Source organism: Mus caroli, chromosome 11, assembly GCF_900094665.2.
Source record: "Mus caroli chromosome 11, CAROLI_EIJ_v1.1, whole genome shotgun sequence".
Taxonomy (NCBI): Eukaryota; Metazoa; Chordata; class Mammalia; order Rodentia; family Muridae; genus Mus; species Mus caroli.
The window spans coordinates 3,438,990-3,459,034 of NC_034580.1; the positions used below are offsets into that span (position 1 = coordinate 3,438,990).

Consider the following 20,045-nt stretch of genomic DNA (forward strand, 5'->3'; position numbering starts at 1 on the left):
AGTGCTGGGATTAAAGGCGTGCGCCACCCCTGCCCGGCAGGCTGGTCTTGAATTTAGAGATCCACCTGCCCCTGCCTCCTAAGTGCTGAGATTTAAAAGTGTGCACCACCACACCTACAATTTTTAAAAAATTTAAAAGATAAAAAAATAGAATCCTTTTTGTCCCTTGAGCCTAAGTAGGAAGCATGGTGGCCAGATTTGGGGGTGACACTAAAAAGGATTATGGCCTTGTGTTAGTTACCCCAGATCTTGGAACCAATTAGAATTCCCATATGATTATAGGCATATCAGAGTACTTTGTCTTAGCACTTGACATACAAAGATAGGAGGGATAGCTAATAATCCAATATCATATTGATATGATCCAGTATCTTAGTTAGGCTCACTGTTGCTGTAATGGACTGCTATGACCAAAGCACCTAGGAGAAGAAACGGTTTGTCTCCACTCACACTTCCAGGTAACATTCTCCACTGAGGGAAGCTAGGGCAGCAACCTGCAGGCAGGAGCTAATGCAGAGGCCACAGAGGGTGCTGCTTACTGGCTTGCTCCTCATGGCTTGCTCAGCCTGCTTTCTTTCTTTTTTTTCTTTTTTTTTTTTTTGGTTTTTTGAGACAGGGTTTCTCTGTACATATCCCTGGCTGTCCTGTAACTCACTCTGTAGACCAGGCTGTCCTCGAACTCAGAAATCCACCTGCCTCTGCCTCCCAAGTGCTAGCATTAAAGGTGTGCGCCACCACTGCCTGGCTCAGCCTGCTTTCTTATAGAACCCAGGACCACCAGCCCAGGGATGGCCCTGCCCATAGTGTGCTGGACCCATTGATGACAGTTTAGAAGATGCCCTACAGCTTGATCTTATGGAGGCATTTTCTCAGTTGACGTTCCCTCTTTCCAGATTGTTCTAGCTTGTGTCAAGTTGAGATAAAACTAGCCAAGACATCCTGAAAGAGCTTTTATTATTTTTTTTATTTCTAAATTTTTAAATTATTTTTCTTTCCTTTTTAAAAATTATTTTTTGCTGCTTTATTTCAGGCATTTGTTAATTAAATTTGTCCTTTGGCAGTTTCATATGCGTACATAGTATATACTGAGCACTCCCATCTCCATCTGTCCTCCTGTGATTATTCTGTCTGCAACCCTGTCTTCATTAAACATCTCTTTCCCATATTCGTGTCTTTTCACTTTGTTTTGTGACCCACTTAGTTTAACCAGGGCCCTGGGCATGACCATTGGTTTGGGGTCATCTGTTGAAAAGTGGTGGGCTCAGCAGTGGGTACACAGGATCTGTCAGTGGCCAGTAATTCAGCAGTAATGGAGTAGGGTTGGTCCCAGAAGCCCCTCCTCTCCCCATGACTGACAGTTGATGGATCCTTCTTGTGCAGGGCCAGTGCAAGTATCTGAAGCCACTGTGAGTCCGTGATTACAGTGAAGACAGAGTTTAGAGGATGGTACTTCACTATCTTCCAGCTCTTAGCCCCCCACGCCCCACGCTCTCCCGTCATCAGCAGTGTCCCCGAGCTGTAGATGGGGTGGTGTAAATGTCTCTTTTTTTTTTTTAGGGATGAACACTCAACAGTCACTTTTTGGCATTTTGTCACTGAAAAGTTTTTTTTCAAGCAAATTTTTAGTTTTCTCTCTTATTGTAGAGATAGACAGGCATAGAACAGAGGGCATCTGAGGCACTCTCAAATCCAGCTCATAGGACAGGTGAGATGGCTCAGTGCATAAAGATCCTGATGGCTAGAATCTTGCTGGTTGTCCTCTGACTCCTCTGAGCGCCTTAGTATCATATGCCCCCCTTCTCACAAGGCTGAACAATAAATGTAGATATGGTGTTACTTTGTGTTTGTTTTGGTTTGAGTCAGGCTCTCACTGTGTAGTCCTGACTGGCCTGGAACTCACAGAGATCTGCCTGCCTCTGCTTCCCAAGCTCTGGGATTAAAGACGTGTGCCACCATGCCTGATAGATAGGTACTACTATAGCTGATTTTGTGTGTGCTCATGTGTGTGTCCATGTGAATGTGGGTGCATGTGTGTGGAAGTCAGATGGCAACCTCAGATCTTGGTCGTAGCCTTTAGTCCTAAGTCAGGGTTTCTCTTGTTTGCTGCTGCGTACCCCAGACTCTGAGTTCTGGAAATTCATCTTTCTCACCTCCCATCTTGCTGTCGAAGTCCTGAAGTTATTATGCCCAACTTGATGTAGCTTCTGGAGATTTTTTTTTTTTTCTAAGTACACTGTAGCTGTCTTCAGATGTACCAGAAGAGGGCGTCAGATCCCATTACAGATGGTTGTGAGCCACCATGTGGTTGCTGGGATTTGAACTCAGGACCTTCAGAAGAGCAGTCGGTGCTCTTAACCGCTGAGCCATCTCTCCAGCCCGCTTCTGGAGATTTTAACTCGGTCTCACATTTCCATGAAAAATGTTTTTGCCTACTGAACCATCTTTCCAGCCTCTTAGACTAGACTGGCCTTGAACTCCTGACCCTGCTTTTACATCCTGAGTGCTTTAATTACTGGCGTGCTCCACCGAGCCCTGCTTGAAACACCCTCCACCCTCATTCCTTTCTTAGATATTCAGTAGAATTCACTATTGAGCTGTCTGGGTCTGGGATTATGTTTAGAAAGGCTTTTAGTTTCTGAGTCTATTTCTTTTTTTTTTTCTTTTTAAAAAAATATTTATTTAATATACATGAGTAACACTGTTGCTGTCCTCAGACTGAAGAGGACATCAGATCCCATTACAGATGGTTGTGAGCCACCATGTGGTTGCTGGGAATTGAACTCAGGACCTCTGGTAGAACAGTCAGTGCTCTTAACCGCTGAGCCATCTCTCCAGCATGAGTCTATTTCTTTAATAGATTATTGGGCCATTCAGATTGTTTCTCCTGTGAGTTCTTCCTTCTTTGGTACATTGTTTCCACAAGCAGACATTGTATGGTGACCTCTTTCAAAGGTAAGGTGTGTTTATGGCCCAGAACATGTAGGCCACTGTAAATGGATGCGCTGAAGACTGTGTCTGCTTGCTGTTGCTGGATGGTGCTAATGGTAGCTAGTACACACAGCCAGTTGAGTGGCGGTGCTGCCGCTTCTGTCCTGATTGGCTGGGGGCTGGGAGGGCAGTGGTCAGGACATGAGTGTGTGTACATGTGGAGAGGCCAGAGGTCAGCAGCAGATGACTTCCTCTGTTGCTGTCCATGTTAATTTTTGAGACAGTGTCCCTTGCTGATTTGGCTAGACTGGCTGGCAAGCCTTGGGCATCCTCCTGTCTCCACCTCCCCAGTGGGATTCCTGGAGTGTTCTTCCTCCTGTGAGTGCTGGGTCCTCAAGCTTGCACAGTAAGCACTTTACTCCAGAGCTCCTCTGAGCTTTTGTTTAGTAGACACAGCACATTGTGGATTACTGTGTTCTTATTGAAGAATTGACTCCTGGCCAGCATGAGAGCTTACACCTTCAATCTCAGAAGTCAGAGGTGGGCATATTTCTGTGAGTTCAGAGCTACATAGTGAGACCCTGTTTATAAAATGAAACAATAAAAAGAAGAGACTTCTTCATCAGCCTGTCTGCCTCTTTTATCTCTAATTGCCCTCCTGTGGTGCTGGGATTGAGCCCATGGCTTCATGAACACCAAACAAGTGCCCCACCATTAAACCCTCCAGTCCCTCTACTTTTTCTTTCTCTTTTCTGGAGGGAGTGGGGGTAGGGTCTCCCCATATGTAGTCATGACTGTCCAATGTTGGGATCAAAAGTGCATGCACACAGCCTGACTCCCTCCACTTCTTATCTAAAGTCATATTTTTAAAAAAAGATTTATTACTATATGTAAGTACACTGTAGCTGTCTTCAGACACACCAGAAGAGGGCGTCAGATCTCATTACGAATGGTTGTGAGCCACCATGTGGTTGCTGGAATTTGAACTCAGGACCTTCAGAAGAGCCGTCAGTGCTCTTAACCGCTGAGCCATCTCTTCAGCCCCTAAAGTCTTATTTTATCTTTGTTGTTTAAACTACATTGGTTTTCTTTCACTGAACATTATTTCAAGAGAACTTTTTCTGTTTTCTCTTAATCTGTACGCATCTTCATAAGCAAAATGGTTTTCTTTAGAGAGCATAACTAGATCTTGCTTTATTTTAAAATCCAATCTAGGCTGGGTAGTTCTTGCCTGTAGTCTCAGTAGTGAGGAGACAGAGACAGGAGAAACTGTGTTGGAGGCCAGCCTGTTCCAGGATAGCCAGGTTAACATAGAGAGACCCTGTCTCAAAGCCAACAACAGTAACAATGTAAAATAAGTAACATCCAGTCTACAGTATTTGCCCTTTTTTCCTTGTATGTGGCATGTATAATATGCCTATAGTTTCACAGAGACCAGGAAAAGAGCATCAGGTGTCCTGCTTTGATACTTTCTACTATATTCCCTTGAGACAGGGTTTCTTACTAAATTAGGCTGGCAGCCAGCAAGTCTGGTGATCCTCCTGTCTCAACCACCCACAGCACTAGGGTTACAGGCACCCATGGGACCATGCCCAGCTTTTTATATTGCCTCTGGGGATTCGAACCAAGGCCCTTGTGTTTGCACAGCAAGTGTTTTTGCTGCTAACCTATCTCCCCCTCCTTGTGAGTATGTGTGCCTTTTACTAGGATTGAAACTAGGGCCTCACGTGCTATATTCCCAGTACCCAATCTCCCTATGAATTATGTAGACCACTCATGTTAAAGTTAATAGTGATGGAGCTAGGCTAACACTTAGTACATGGTAGAGCTAGGCTAACTCTTAGTACATGGTGGAGCTAGGCTAACACTTAGTACATGGTGGAGCTAGGCTAACACTTAGTACATGGTGGAGCTAGGCTAACACTTAGTACATGGTGGAGCTAGGCTAACACTTAGTACATTTAGCCTTTTTCCTTCCCTTGGTTTGTGTTTCCTTTTTTCTCCTTCTCTTTCTGCTTTCTCTGGTTTTATTTGAGCATTTTGTACAGTCATGTTTTTCTTTTCTCTGACCATATCATACACATGCATACATTCGTGTAAGTTTAATTCAAATTATACTAATTTAGTTTAATGCCTTGGGATTTGCAGAAAGCATTTACAACTAACCTTGTTCCACTTTCAGACAGTATAGTCCTGTTTCATACGTAGCTGTGGCTGTTTTACAACTGAAGACACCTTGAGTTTCCTTACCAGGAAAACACCAAAAGTGGTTCAGATATTGGCGTTTTTCTGGCATTGGAATGTTTGTATGTTTTATGGGTTGAGCATCCCTGGAGATCTAAAACCCTCCACAGTTTGGGACTTCTGAGCCTTGTCTTAGTTCAGGTTTTATTGCTGTAAAGAGACACCATGACCACGGCAACTTTTTTGTTTGTTTGTTTTGTTTTTTGAGACAGGGTTTCTCTGTATAGCCCTGGCTGTCTGGTTGTACTGGAACTCACTCTGTAGACCAGGCTGGCCTCGAACTCAGAAATTTGCCTGTCTCTGCCTCCCAAGTGCTGGGATTAAAGGCATGCACCACCACTGCCTGGCTGCTGTTTTTATTTTCAATCAGCTGCTTTTAGAGCAATTAAAATAAGAAAATAGAAGATTTGATTTTACCTTTATTTACATATTATTTCTTCATGTAGATCACAGATTGATCAAGTTATTTCCTGTATTTATTTATTTTTATTTTGTGTATATGTGAGTGCCTGTATATGTGTGTATGTGTGCACCACATGTGTGTCTGGTGCCTGGAGAAGCCAGAAGGTAGCATCGGATTCCCTTGAAATGGAGTTACAGATGGTAGGGAGCTGCCATGTGGATGCTGGGAGTTTAAGACCAGCCTGGATTGTATAGTGAGTTCCAGGCCAGCCAGAACATATCAAGATATTGTCAAGAAAGAATAGAAGGGGAAGGAGAGACCCTTAGTAGGTGCTGCTTTTCCAGATTACCTGGGTACGATTGCCAGCACCCATGTGGTGGCTCACAACCATCTATAACTTTAGTCTTAGGAAAGTCAGTGCCCTCTTGTGGTCCCTGTCTGAGGGTTTTACAGACACCATGACCATGGCAAGTCTTATAAGGGGCAACATTTAATTTGGGCTGGCTTACAGGTTCAGATGTTCAGTCCATTATCATCAAGGTTGGAGCATGGCAGCATCTAGGCAGATACGATGCAGGAGGAGCTGAGAGTTCTACATCATCTGAAGGCTGGTAGCAGAATACTGGCTTCCAGGCAGCTAGGATGAGGGTCTTAAAACTCACATCCACAGTGACACACCTACTCTAACAGGACCACACCTTCTAATAGTGCCACTTCCTGGGCTGAGCATAGACAAACCATAACAATCTGTAAGTGCAGCTGGAGGGAGAGGGGGACCTGTCTACAGCGTCTGCAGCTCAGCGGGTAGGAGCAGTGGCTCCTCTCTTAGACAGTCCTAGCTTTATCCTCACCATCCATATGGCGCCTCACATCTAGTGTGTAATTCTAGTTCTAGGGGATCCCATGCCTCCTGCCTCTAAGGGCACCAGGCACAAGTGGTGCACAGACATACATGCAAGCAAAACATCCACACACATAAAAATTAAAAAGATAAAAAGGGTCCTGCTTCTGCTATTGTGTCCTTAATTCATTTTTAAGGGCAGAGCCTCTGTGGCCTAATCTCCCCAGCCCGCCTTTCAGCCCTGGTACTTACGGGTTAAGTGTCAAACATGGATTTGGGGGCGCATTCAGGCCATGCCACTTCGCTTTTCCATTTGTGTACATTTGTTGACTGAACAAAAAAAAATTCTTTTTTAATTTTTAGTGGGGCTATACACAGCGCCCCAACAAGAAACATCTGCCATCTCAGCCCCTATCCCACCAAAACTAGTCTTGAGATATCATTGAAAGACTCTCGATGCCAGTTGTGAACACAGAGCAGTAGGAAATGTGGGAAGATCATCACAGCTGCTGAGACTTCAGTAAGCATGCAGGGCTCAGGGCTGGAGAGATGGCTCAGTGTTTAAGAGTAGTGGTGCTCTTCCAGAGGTCCCTGGCAAACGCGCACGCGCGCACACACACACACACACACACACACACACACGCGCGCGCGCGCGCGCACACATACACACACACAGAGCACATGACAGGTTAGTAGGTAGGTTGGTAGGCAGGTAAATCACACACACACACACACATGCACGCACACGCGCGCACGCACACACACACAGAGCACATGACAAGTTAGTAAGTAGGTTGGTAGGCAGGTAAATAGACAGTTAATCAATGAATCAATCTGGCTACAGAGTGAGTTCCAGGACAGTCAGAGCTACACAGCGAAACCCCATCTTGAAATTAAAAAATAAAAACAACAACAACAAAAACCAACCTGGGGCTTTTCTGACAGTGCAGAAGACGGGTGGTCCTGATGGCTGGGGGGCAGCGTCTGCGCTCTGTAGGGACAGTAGTCCTGGCTGTTCTCACAGTAGTACTCTGTTGTCCCTCTCTTGCAGTATTTAGGTCAGTTAACATCCATTCCCGGCTACCTGAACCCTTCCAGTAGGACGGAAATCCTGCATTTCATAGACAAGGCAAAGGTAAAAGCCTGTCCCTCCCCCTCCCTCCCCCAATATGCTTTTCTACTTAGCCTGCATCAGCCCCTGGTCCCCTGACCTCAGCCCTGTCACTTTGTGGGTGTCCTTGGCTATACAGAGTCTTCAGACAAGGGTGGTTTCTTAGTTGGGACCTTTAATCTCTAGACTTGGTTTTGGGCTCCTCCCCAAACTCAGTTTTAAGATATCTTGATTCCCAGATACTGGTCTAAAAAAGGTAGTAGTTCCAGAAGGATCCCTCACATGATTCAAACATGTTGACATTCCCAGGGCGAGTGCTACTTTTTTCACCTCTCCTTTGGCTTCTAACCGAGGACTGAGGACGAGAGCTGGATACAATGGTCCAGCGTTTCTGATGCTTGTGATTCTTTGCAGCGGTCCCACCAGCTTCCTGGGCACCTGACTCAGGAGCACGACGCTGTGCTCAGTCTGTCTGCCTACAATGTCAAGTTGGCCTGGAGGGACGGGGAGGACATTATCCTCAGGGTGCCCATCCACGATATCGCTGCTGTCTCCTATGTCCGAGATGATGCTGCACACCTGGTGGTCCTGAAGACAGGTATGGACTGGGTGGCTGGTCTGGAGGTCCCCGTCCAAAGGAGAAGCCCTGGTTTCCTAACACTGTGATGGTTTCTGCAGCTCCAGACTAGGCACTGCCACCTGTTACGGCTATAAATTAGATTTCCCGCCATGAGCTTCTGTCCCAGGGTCCCTGTCACACTCAGGGCCTTTGGAGACTTGAGGAATACAGTATTCAGGGTCAGTGTTTAAATAAGGTTTTTCTTGGGCCAGATGTGCTCAGAGGCAGGTGGATCTCTGTGAGTTTGAGGCCTGGTCTCTATCCAGGATAGCCAGAGCTACATAGTGAGACCCTGTCTCAAAAAATCACCTTCCTCCTGGTGACTTCTCAGTCCCTGCTCCCCATAATTGATGTTGCCTCCACTGCTTCGATACAGATGACCCCCAGAAAGAAGGGTGGTGACCGAAAGCTGTAACGGGGACTTCCTCTGAGCCCAACCTACATTTGTTTTGTTGTTTTGTTGTTTTGTTTGTTTGTTTTTAATGAGACAGGGTCTCTACATAGCCCTGGCTGTCTTAGAACTCGCAGAGGTCTCCCTGCCTCTGCCTCCTGGAGACTAGTGTTGAGGTTGCCCTGCCACATCTAGCCTAGTCTACATTTGCGCCCCAGTGTTCCCAAAGCTGGGACAGCAAAGCCAGTTCCCCCGGCCCCCGTGCTGCCTCCTTGTTCAGACAGCAGGGTGCTCCTTCCACTTGCTGTGCTCCTCCCCCGGTGCTCACAGGCCCCGTCTTCCTTCATGTTAGTGTACACGCTTCTATGAGCTTCTGGGTGTTCACCCTAACATCTAAGCCAGTGAGAAATGAGGGGAGAACCTGCCCTAGCTGTGTCAGCACAGGCACACTGGCCTAGGCTTGCTGGGTCACTCCGAGTGGTTAGGATGATCCCAAAGCCAGCTCCAGAAGGCTGTGACAAGGCACAGGGGTCAGATGGTCTAGGCTTTGTCACGGTATGGGAAGAGTGTCTGTCTTATGATGCTAGTTCAAGTGCTATGGTCAGCTCCAGGCAGCTGGGGTCGTGAAGGAGTTTTAGCTGCTCTGCCTTGTCTATGCAGAATGGCTCATTCCCTGTCCAGCACACTTACATACCATATTTTCTCTTATACAACTCACATGTCCCATATCACACACACTATATACACTCAGTTGCATATATCACACTCCCATAGACTCGAACACACTTGCCTGCCCAGCGTAGTCACACCCACACACACATGGAGATACATGTGGTAGATACTTGCCCTCACACAGACGATAGTTTGATTACCAAGTTCATCTGAACAAGCTCCTCTTGAATTATTTAACTTATAGAGTGCAAAGGCTTATTTTTAGTTAAGATCTCACTCTAATCTTATCTGACCTGGAATTCACTCTGAGGTCCAGGGTAGCCTTGAACTTATAACAGTCCTGCCCCAGCTTTCTGAGTAATGGAATTACACAAGTGAGCCTTTTAAAAGTGGAAAAGGCTTGTTTGGCTCTTGGCTAATGAGGTTCCAGACCAAGAGACCGTTGCTTTTAGGCTTGGTGCAGGTAGGAATTGTATGGCAGAACATAGTTGCTTGCTTCACAGCCAGAAAGCCCAAAAAAAGGAACAGGGTTGGACCCTATGGTTTCTTTTGATAGCATGCCCCTGTGACCAAAGCACTTCCTAAAATTTTTCTCACTTCCTGGTAGCACCACCTGGAGGCCAAGTCTTTGTCACTTATTTAGCATCCAAATCAGAGTGTTTTGATTTTTTCTCAGGGTTGAGTGAGTCTGTCTGTTTGAATTAGGTTAAGCAGTATGAAATTGTCACTATTTTAATCTGTAAAAATGTCAGTTTAACATGACTCAAACTAGTACAAAGTATCTGACATGAATTACCTCAGTTAGCAACTATAATATACCTAAGAGGAGTCCATGAGTCTCCGCTCACAAGTGGGTGAAGGTAGGTGGTCTTGAACTGGTTCCTTCCTGCTTTAGACCCCTGTCCAGCATCACCAAGGTGATCGTCTGGCTCCTGACCCTCAGAGAAAAGAGGGAGGAGACAGGCTCCCGATCAGGTTCCTGTGGGTATTTTAAGCTGATATGGAGAAGTGGTCCCTATAGTTCTCATGCTGCAGGGATGTTTCTCTGCTTGAATCAGTACAATAAATTGTTAAGGAAGAGAAAATAGAAATTTCCCTCCATATAAGGAACATTCCAAAACCATGAGAAACAGTGCGGAGATTCTGCCTCTCTCACCAGCAGAGAATGCATCTCTGTCCCAGGGCTGGCCTCGCTGTGGCAGGAGTGTGTGCGCGTCCACTCTGATCCAGGCTTCTGGGCACATGGGCTGCTTTGGGTTTCGGCTTGTAGTCTCCTCACCCAGAGCCAGGCAGATGCATTGGTAACGCTCGCTGGGCACCTCCTTGCATGAGGCAGGCACCTGTGTATCTCTTCTGTCCAGAGGGTTCTAGTGTTTGAGGCAGTCCAGTGTGGAGAGCTCAGGTCCATTCACCTTGGAGAGAGGGGGAAGCAGGGAACCTGCGTATCTGCCAGAGATGGAGGAGAGACAGGTGGCAGGCAGGTCTGAGCCTGTGTGGCTGTCTCGGCCTGCTGCCCAGAGGGTAGAAGTGTGACATCCTCACAGATGGTACCTGGCTGGTACCCACACTTCACAGCTGCCCACTGAGGGCCAAGAAGCTAATTTAAAATGTTAACAAAAATAAAAACAAGTGAAATGACTTATAATAATACATTCATAGTCTCTCTCTGTATGTGGGGGTGGGGTATACATATACCAGCTGAACTACATCCCTAGCCTTCTATTTTTTGTTTTTTTGTTTGTTTTGGTTTGGTTTGTTTTTTGTTTGGGTTTTTCGAGACAGGGTTTCTCTGACTGTCCTGGAACTCACTTTGTAGACCAGGCTGGCCTCGAACTCAGAAATCCCCCTGCCTCTGCCTCCCAAGTGCTGGGATTAAAGGTGTGCACCANTCGAACTCAGAAATCCCCCTGCCTCTGCCTCCCAAGTGCTGGGATTAAAGGTGTGCACCACCACTGCCCAGCAATTTTTTTTTTTTTTTTTTTTTTTTGATAGTGTTTGCTAAGGCTGGTCTTAAGCTCACTGGCAGGCCCAGGCAGGCCTTGAACTCACTGTGACTCTTCTGCTTCTGGCATTGCAGGCATGCTCCGCCATGCCTGGCTTTAACCGTGTCTCTGCTTTGCCTCCTGTATCTAATAGTTGCTATGAAAGCACGTGACCGCTGTGAAGCTGCCTGAGCTCGCTATTGGCTGGAAAGCAGTGAAGCACGGGTGTGATTTGCCTGTGCTACATGGTGCTTATTACACTCAGAAGCTCTGCCCGTCAGTGGCTGTCGTCAGGACATGGCTGTCCCAGGATCTCACTAGTAGCTCACAGCCATAGTCTGTACTCCCACCTCCATCTGGCCTAAGCCTGTCTCTGCTTGTGTTCCCAGGGCTGTGGCTAAAGCCTTATGTTTCTCCAGTTTTGCCTTCTGCACACTCCTGAGGAGGGTGACAACAGGGCCACCTCTAAGCTTAGCATACAGTCCCAGCAGCCTTCCCAGGCTGGTTTCAGAGTGCGGCTCCCTGGACAACTTGGGAAGCACAGTGCGTTTTCTATGTATATGTTTTGTGTACAATGTGAGGATGTGGCCTTGGGCCTTGTCCTTATCTACAGCTAGGCCAGTCACAGGCTTTCAGGTCCCTCACTTTAGTTTATCCATCTGCAGGAAGAGAATGCCTTAGGCCCCAACTCCCTTGAGGCGCGGACCCCTGCTGGAATCATTTGTAGTCTGTTAACTTGAGTTGTGTACGCTCCTGCCTTAGCTCTAAGCAGTTGAAGGCCAGCTGGCATGGTTTGGCACAGTGGGGTATGAAGATGGGTGCCTAGGTGCCCTGCACCTCTCACAAGCTAGTTCTGTTTGGAAGGTGTAGGGGTTGGATTTTATTTATAGATTTTTTTTTTTTTTTGCTTTTCAAATATTTTCTTTATAGATGTATTTTTAACTAATAGCTTTATTTTATGCACACGCACATACACCATGCTGTGCTGTGGTGAACACCTGTGCCGGGGCATGCATGTAGAGGTCGGAGGACAGCTTGGTGGGGATGGCGCTCATCTTCCACCATCATTGGGTTCCCGGGGATGGCGCTCAGGTTGTCAGCCTTGCATGGCGAGTGCTTTTGCACTGAGACATCTCACAGGCCCTGGGGAGTGAATGTTCTTGCTGGTACCTCAGTTGCCCTCGTGCCTGCCCTCCATGCACTGCACTAACTGATGTGTTTACTTCTCAGCCCAGGACCCAGGCATCTCTCCCAGCCAGAGTCTGTGTGCAGAAAGTTCTAGAGGCCTCAGCGCAGGTTCCTTGTCAGAAAGTGCAGTGGGGCCAGTAGAGGCATGTTGCCTGGTCATCATGGCCACAGAGAGCAAGGTGAGATCTCCCTGTTGTGTACCAGAGCTGTCCAAGCCTTGCCTGAGACCCAGCACATCCTGGTCCTGCCTGTGATTAGAGGCTGCCTTGCCTCTAGCCTAGCCCTACCCAAGATCCGACGCCAGCCTTAGAACCCTGGCTCTAGCCAGCCCTTCCTTCTGCTCTGTCTAGCACTACTTCACACATTGTCCTTTCCCAGAGTTTCTCCCTGACCAAGCCCTGCCCATGACCTAATAAATGTCCCCACCTATACCACAGCTGCCCACACTCCCAGGTTCCAGAGGGCACCTCCCATACCTAGATCATCTACCTCACTCCCCTCTGCCAGCCTTGTCCATAGGCTCTCTTGGCCAGTCCCCTAGCACCATCCCCGAGATGGTCAGTAGAGCATTTCCTTACCGGTCTCCTCTTTGGAATGCCTCTCCACACCCTCACACTGACTGACAGTGATGGCTACAGGCATGGCGACCTATATACCACACCCTCCTGGTACTTCAAACAAAGTTAGCGTTTCCTCAGCACATGGCAGTCGCAGCAGCACAAAGAGGAGCCGTGGAGCCTTAGGACCCACTTGACATCTTCCATGCAGTTTTTGCCTCTTGCTTTCATTGACTAATGGTGACTGCCCACCTAAGTGTCCTCTGGCTCACCTCACTTAGCCTACGTGCTAGTGATGCTCTCAATCAAATACTTTGTTGTGGGCAGCTACCGAAGCACTGCAGAGTGTTGAGCAATGTCCCCAGATACTGTCACATCTATGGTTCTGGACAAAATCAACCCTCTAAGGAAGCCCTGTTTTAAACAGCACACTGTTACAGAAGGACGCTACTTCTTTGGAAACGTCTCTAAGGTCGGAAGTGAGACCAGGATGTCTTCTCTCTCTTACTTGGGCTTAGATGGGAATTTTGAACATTGATGACCAGTGACCGGAAGAGGAGGCAAAGCTGATGCCAACACCCATGGCCTTCAGATGCCTGTGAGGGCCACACTGGGCCATAGTCTCTTCTCAGGCCTGTTTCTGTTTTGTGATACCCTCTGGGCTGTGAGAGGCACTGGGCCCTTTGGTTCTGGTCTGCTCCCCATTTACATTGGTGGTGCCTCTGAGACATTATGGGTACCCTAGAGACTGTGGGAAAGTGCTGCCTGCAGCGTTAGCCACTGAGGACGGTTGCTGTTGTTCACTCACGCTAGGTCGCCGCTGAAGAGCTGTGCTCCCTGCTCAGCCAGGTCTTCCAGATTGTTTACACGGAGTCCACCATCGACTTTCTGGACCGAGCAATATTTGATGGGGCCTCCACACCTACCCACCACCTGTCGCTGCACAGTGGTATGTTGAATGGAAGGGGCTGGCTAGGGGTTGTGAGCAGTTCATCTGGAAGCATGGGTTCCCAGACAGGGATGCCGGGGAACTGGGTAGGTGGGGCATGTTTGGGGGACCTTTTGGTATACCCAAGCAGCTCTCAGTGTATGGCCCCTTGCAAGAGCACAGGGAGATGCTTGAAGTTGTTCTGGCTTTGTGAAAGGCCGAGACCAGGAAACTGGAGAGTGGCAGAAGAGCCAGAGGATCCTGGTGGGACGCACCTCTGCACCACGATAAAGGCTAGCGGTAGTGCTGTGCAGACCTCCTGTTAGTCCGTAGATACTTCCTGTCTGGGTGTGGTAACATATCTGTTATCCTAGAACCCAGGAGATAGAGGCAGGAGGATTGCTACAAGTTTGAGACCAGCCTGGGCTACGTAGCCAGACCGTTTTACAGTAGCACACTTCTTACCTGAGTTACATTTCTCACTGCGGTACCTAATGCCTAACGAGGTGCAGTGTGAGGGAGGGATGGTTATGGCCTGGCCCTCATGATGAGGAAGCCAGCAGCTGGAGGGGGAGGCATGGTGGCAGGTGGCAGAAGGCTCTGTGGCATTTGTAGTTGGGAAACCAGGAGGGAGAGGAGCAAGTGGGGCTAGGTTGCAACACATCAAAGCTAGTGACCCCTTCCTTCAGCAAAACTCCACAGATTTCTCATACAGTGCCACCAGTTGGAGATTAAACGTTCAAACTCATAAGTGTTGAAACAACCTGTGGGAAACAGTTGACATTCAAACCAGTTGCTGGAGGCCCATCCCACATGCAAATGGCAGTCAGATGATGCAAAATGAATTCATTCTGACTTCAGAAGTCCCTGTGGCCCTTGACAGTCCCAGTACTGTTCAAAAGTCCAGTCTCTCCCCAGAACACATGACAGACCTTTACCAAAACCAGGTTACATACTTTGAATCCACTTCCAGGACACAGTGGCACAGGGTGAACATTTTCCCTCCAGAAGGAAGGATGGGGAAGAGCAGGGAAAGATCAAAGATCTGTAAGACCAAAACTAAGTGGGAAGCAACAGTATCGGGGGCACATGGTGGGATAGCCCCAGCTCCAAGGGCCAGGTGGGGAGCAACAGATCCTGCAGCCTGTGTCTGGGCACATGGTGGGATAGCCCCAGCTCCAAGGGTCTCTGGCTTTTTTGTCTGCAGCTCACAGCCTCTTTCCTGGGATGGCTACGATCAACAATATAGCTTTCTTTCACAGACATGCCTTAGTTTCTGGCCTCTGCAACATCCTGAGGTCTGTGCTGCGACGTAGGCTTTACCTTCACAGCCCCACACAGTGGTGTCTCACCCTGGGCTTCCTTGTGAGGTTCTGATCCTGCTGAATGTTGCTTGGCTTTAGCAGCTTTCTGGAACCATGGTATAAGATACCACGGCTCCTCAGTCCTGCATTTTTCATGCCTATATCACCAATACCATGTGGACAGTACTGTCAAGTTGTACCCCAGCTCTTGGACCTCATGGACCACAGTGTCAGCAGCATATACTTTGTTGGGTAATTGTTTTCAAGGAGCATGAAGTCTCTTCAGCTTTATTTGAGGTCTTCCTGACCTCCTGAGTAGAGTGGTGAGCAGTACCCTCACTGAAGCCTAATGCTGTTCCACCTTGAAATTTCCTGTTATATAAATACATTAGTTCAGGACATGAGCAGAGTGCTACCAGATCCTATACCAGGATGTAACCTGAATGGCCTTTAACCTAGTTCCCGATAGAGCCTATTCTATATCTGAAACATATGAGCAGTTTTCACCATGTCCATTTCTGTCACCATTCTGGTTTTCCAAACTGCTACCAGAGTGTCCCATTAAGCCCTAAGTTCTAGACTCTTCCACATTCTTCCTACAGGCCAGGTTCCAAGGCCTATGAACCACACACTCAGGTTTGTTTCTGCAAAGGCCCTATCCTGATACTATAATCTGTTAGTGTTCTTTAGGGAACAAACCCATAGAATGAATATATACTACAAAGGGGTTCATTGGATTAGCCCACACAACACAGGCTGGGTAGTCCAGCAGTCCGTCTGCACAATGGAAAGGCTGAATTCGGCATCTGCTCAGCCTGTGACGCTGGGTGAGGCTGTCATGTGAGGGAGAGCTCAACATGGCTTCCTGTGTGTCGGTGGGAGGCGAGGCCATTGGGAAAGGCAGAGATACGCGTGTGGTGAAGATTAAGGAAGCCTCTAGGACAGCAGTTCTCAACCTCTGTGTCCTCTCCGTCTTTTGCACAGATGACTCTTCCACCAAAGTGGACATGAAGGACAGTTACGACGCCGACGCCAGCACCTTGTGAGTACACGCACTAAGTGCGTCATCAAATGCTGGGTCTTCCGTGTCTGCTCTCTAGCTTGGCCCTGCGAGTCCTCTTAGCTCCAGAGTCCACCTCTAGGCCCTGCCAGTCCTTTCTCATCCCTACCTTCTGTGGCCTCCAGAAGTAACCATTGGAAAAGGCACAAAATGGTGATGCCGTGCAGCCTTCTAAAGCCTGTTAGCTCAGCCAGAGCATTCTCCCAGCCTTCCTGACCTTCTTCTGCTGTCTGTCAGCTCTGGCTAGGCCTTCTGCCCTAGCTCTCCCTCCCTTTGCCTATGGCCCATTTGAGAGTCACTCAGGTTGGCTGGCTCCTGAGATCTCCTTTATCTCCATGTGTGGCTTATGCCTAAGCAGTCCTTCCTTAGTCAGTGTTCGTGCTTGTATTTGTGAGCAGGCCTGTCGGCCTCAGCCCACAGCAGCCACAGGAGGTTGGGTTGTGAGGCCACCCACATTGAACCTTGTGCTTTGCAGCTGCTTCCCGGACTCTGGGGATGTGGGAGGCCTGCCGCCCTTACCCTTCTGCATGCAGACATCACCCCATAGCAAGACTGTCAGCGAGAGTGAGCTGAGTACCAGCGCCACGGAACTGCTGCAGGACTACATGCTCACGGTAGGCAGTGGCCTCCTCACTCGCCTGGCTTTACTATTGGGCCTGGGAGGGAGGGGCGTCTGGGGCCTGAGTTGGTGCTAGGCTGTTTGGTCTGGACCATGCTGGTACTGATTAGAAACAGCAGCTCTGCTGGTGCCTGGGCCTGATGCCTCTGTCTTTGAAGTCAGCCTTCTGGTTCTGTGTACCCCCAGGTCACCCTGTGTACCCTTGCTGTTCCACACAGAGCTAGCTTCATTCTCTTTAGCCCTACTGAGGAACCTTTTGTTTCAAGACAGCAGATCTGTGTTTGCCCTGGTTCCCTATGTAGCTCCTCTGCTGGTCCTGATGACAGACACATGGTGGCATTCTAACTCTCCAGCAAGGCCACACTAAGCCCTCCTTATTCTGCACTTCTGTTCCCTCACAGTTACGTACCAAGCTGTCATCACAGGAGATCCAGCAGTTCGCAGCTCTGCTACATGAGTACCGCAATGGGGCCTCTATCCATGAGTTTTGCATCAGCCTGCGGCAGCTCTATGGGGACAGCCGCAAGTTCCTGCTGCTTGGTGAGTGGGGCTCGGAGGGCCGCTGGTCCCCTCTGGGAATGTGCAGAGTCCAGAAGGGAGGAGCTCCATCCCATGGGTCTCAGCACAGCTTGGCTGAGGCTGCAGGACTGGCATAGATACTTGGAAGGACCCTTCTCCCTCTGCTCAGAGCCTTGAGCTGAGCTGGTTGGGCTCTGCCAGGAAGTGAGAGAGGGCCCTGAGACTGAGACTGAGTCTAAACAAAACCATCAGATCTCAACTGTGCTGCTGGTGAGAGTCCAGGCTCTTTAAGGGGGTACCTTTGTCAGTGGGTTTTGGGAAGCAGGTAGAAATTTGTTGAGTGGAGAAGCAAAGACACCAACTAGACAGAAGGAGTCTCTCTTGTACATCTTTGTGCAAGACTCGCAAAGTGCCTGGCACATCCTTCAGAGCCACTGCCAGTCTCCGTGTAAGGCTGCCATGACAGCCTCGATGGAAGGAACAGTGCTGCCACATCAGCCTCGCCTCTGTGGCGTCCCCTGCTTCCAGCAGTTAGAACAGTGAATGGCTCAGCTCACAGAAAGCTCTGAGGGTCTTCCTGTGTTCTAGTAAACCAGGGAGGCCAGCTGGTCTTACGTTGTATAGGCCCAGTGAGCATCAGCATCTACCTGGTGCTGTCTGTGGTCAGGAAGGACTAGAGACTAGACTTACAATAGTCTAGTCTGAGCACCTCACTCCCTGCAGGATCAGGTACTCAGCAAGGCTCACATTCCAGGTCCCTGGCATCTAGCCCAGAATGCACATTCAGAAGCCTGAAGCCAGCTCCTTCCCATTTTGTTCTTGGCTGCTACCTCTATGTCAGAAATGGCAACAGAGCCAGGCACAACAGGACCCAGATGTAATCTGAGCACTTGGGAGACTTGAGGCAGGAGGATAGCAAGTTCAAGATTAGCTTTGAGCTATATAGTAAGAATCTCAGAAAAAGTAGGTTGGAACAAAGTTGAGCTGTGGATACCTGCTGCTTAGAGTCCTGTGTCAGGCACTGGCACTGCTTCTAGGCCTCTCTACCACCTCCTGGCCCCCACCTAAGCAGGCTTTTGTAGGAATACAGAGTCTCATGCAGGTCAGGCTGGCCTCAAACTCTCTGTGTAGGGGAGGTGACCTTGAGCGCCTTAGTTTCTGTTTCCTGCGTTCTGAAATTAGTAGTGTACATGATATGTCAGGGTTCTCTTAAAGGCTCCACCTCAGGAGAACGCAGTCTGTAAACTCATCTGATGTGTTCATGAAACCCTTATCCTGGCTGGGTGGGGGCCCAGCCTGCCTGCCCACATCAAGGTTTGGGATTCTGAGATAATGGTCTTCCTGAGTAGGACTGGTTTCAGCATGAGTCCTGGCTCTGAAGACAGACCTCATTGCCAATGGCTTTGTGGCTTTTGCATTCTGTCCTGTTAGGTAGGGGCTTCGAGGGTCTGATGGCTGATGCCATGCCTCAAAGCTAGAGGGTGAGATTGATAGAAGGCAAGCTATTCATAGCTGGGGACCTTGTCAGTCAGGTTTAATTAAACCTGGCTCCAGGGCACAGCTTGTGTGGTGTGGGGGTCCTGATCCCCCTCTGGGGTTGGGGTCCTGAGCCCCCTCTGAGGTGTCACTCTGGGGTTGGGGTCCTGAGCCCCTCTGGGGTGTCACTCTGGGGTTGGGGTCCTGAGCCCCTCTGGGGTGTCACTCTGAGGAGTCACTCTGAGGTGTCACTCTGGGGTTGTGTGTTGCCAGGTCTCAGGCCCTTCATACCTGAGAAGGACAGTCAGCACTTTGAAAACTTCCTGGAGACCATTGGCGTGAAAGACGGCCGTGGCATCATCACTGACAGCTTTGGTAGGCATCGCCGTGCCCTGAGTACCACCTCCACATCCACCATCAATGGGAACAGGACCACAGGCAGCCCTGATGACCGCTCTGCGCCCTCAGAGGGGGATGAGTGGGACCGCATGATTTCAGACATCAGTAGTGATATTGAAGCGCTAGGCTGCAGCATGGACCAGGACTCAGCGTGAAGGAGCGGGACAGCACACACTTGTCTCACACAGCCATCCCAGGCCTTCCTGGGAGGAGTGCCCAGACCTGAGTGCCAGCCTTTCCCAGCTTGGAGCTAGGGAGGGGCTGCAGACAAAGGTAGCTCCGGTGGCCAGGTCCTCTACTGTGAAGGAGTGGAGAGCTGCCACAGGACATGTGCCCCACAGGGCAGAAACCTCTGTGCCTATTCCTCAGGGGCTCAGCAATGCCTGTAGCATCTCCCTGCTCGGGGAGGGCCAGGGGCAGCTGGCGGGGAGCTGGTCCTGCCGGCCTGGCCCTGGACAGCTGATATTTGCACATGACTTTCCTCTTCTACTTCTCAGAGACCTTAAAAACAAGTTTACTGCAATGTGAATAATTTAATCTCCAGTTGTCAAGCATTTGTTTTTCCTATTCTAATTGGTTGAAAGCCGTCACAAGTGGGGAGGGATCTATTCTGGGCCCTGTCTACTGGACCATGACTGCCCATAGCATCCTGGGCCGGGGTAGAAGAGACGACTGGTTCTTCTGCTTTGGCTCTGTGGACAAGGGACAGGAGCAGGCATATTGGTATCTCTCACTGTCAGGGCTGCCTTGATCTATGCATTCTGTGTATAGATTATTCCAAGGACAGTCCCATGCTCTGGCCCT

At 49.0% G+C, this 20,045-nt stretch overlaps 1 protein-coding gene across 3 annotated transcripts in view; it reads left to right on the plus strand.

Annotated features, from left to right (window-relative positions):
• Nucleotides 1-19,795, plus strand: part of Ccm2 (CCM2 scaffold protein) — a 53,401-nt gene extending 33,606 nt beyond the window's left edge. For all 3 annotated transcript variants that reach the window (XM_021177455.2, XM_029483725.1, XM_021177456.2), the window contains 8 exons: nucleotides 7,468-7,551; nucleotides 7,942-8,125; nucleotides 12,422-12,558; nucleotides 13,750-13,885; nucleotides 16,153-16,210; nucleotides 16,704-16,842; nucleotides 17,249-17,387; nucleotides 19,116-19,795. In XM_021177455.2, the coding sequence (XP_021033114.1) occupies nucleotides 7,468-7,551; nucleotides 7,942-8,125; nucleotides 12,422-12,558; nucleotides 13,750-13,885; nucleotides 16,153-16,210; nucleotides 16,704-16,842; nucleotides 17,249-17,387; nucleotides 19,116-19,396 (1,158 nt within the window). In that variant the 3' untranslated portion in view covers nucleotides 19,397-19,795. The remainder of the gene's footprint in view (nucleotides 1-7,467; nucleotides 7,552-7,941; nucleotides 8,126-12,421; nucleotides 12,559-13,749; nucleotides 13,886-16,152; nucleotides 16,211-16,703; nucleotides 16,843-17,248; nucleotides 17,388-19,115) is intronic.
• Nucleotides 19,796-20,045: the final 250 nt, after the last annotated feature.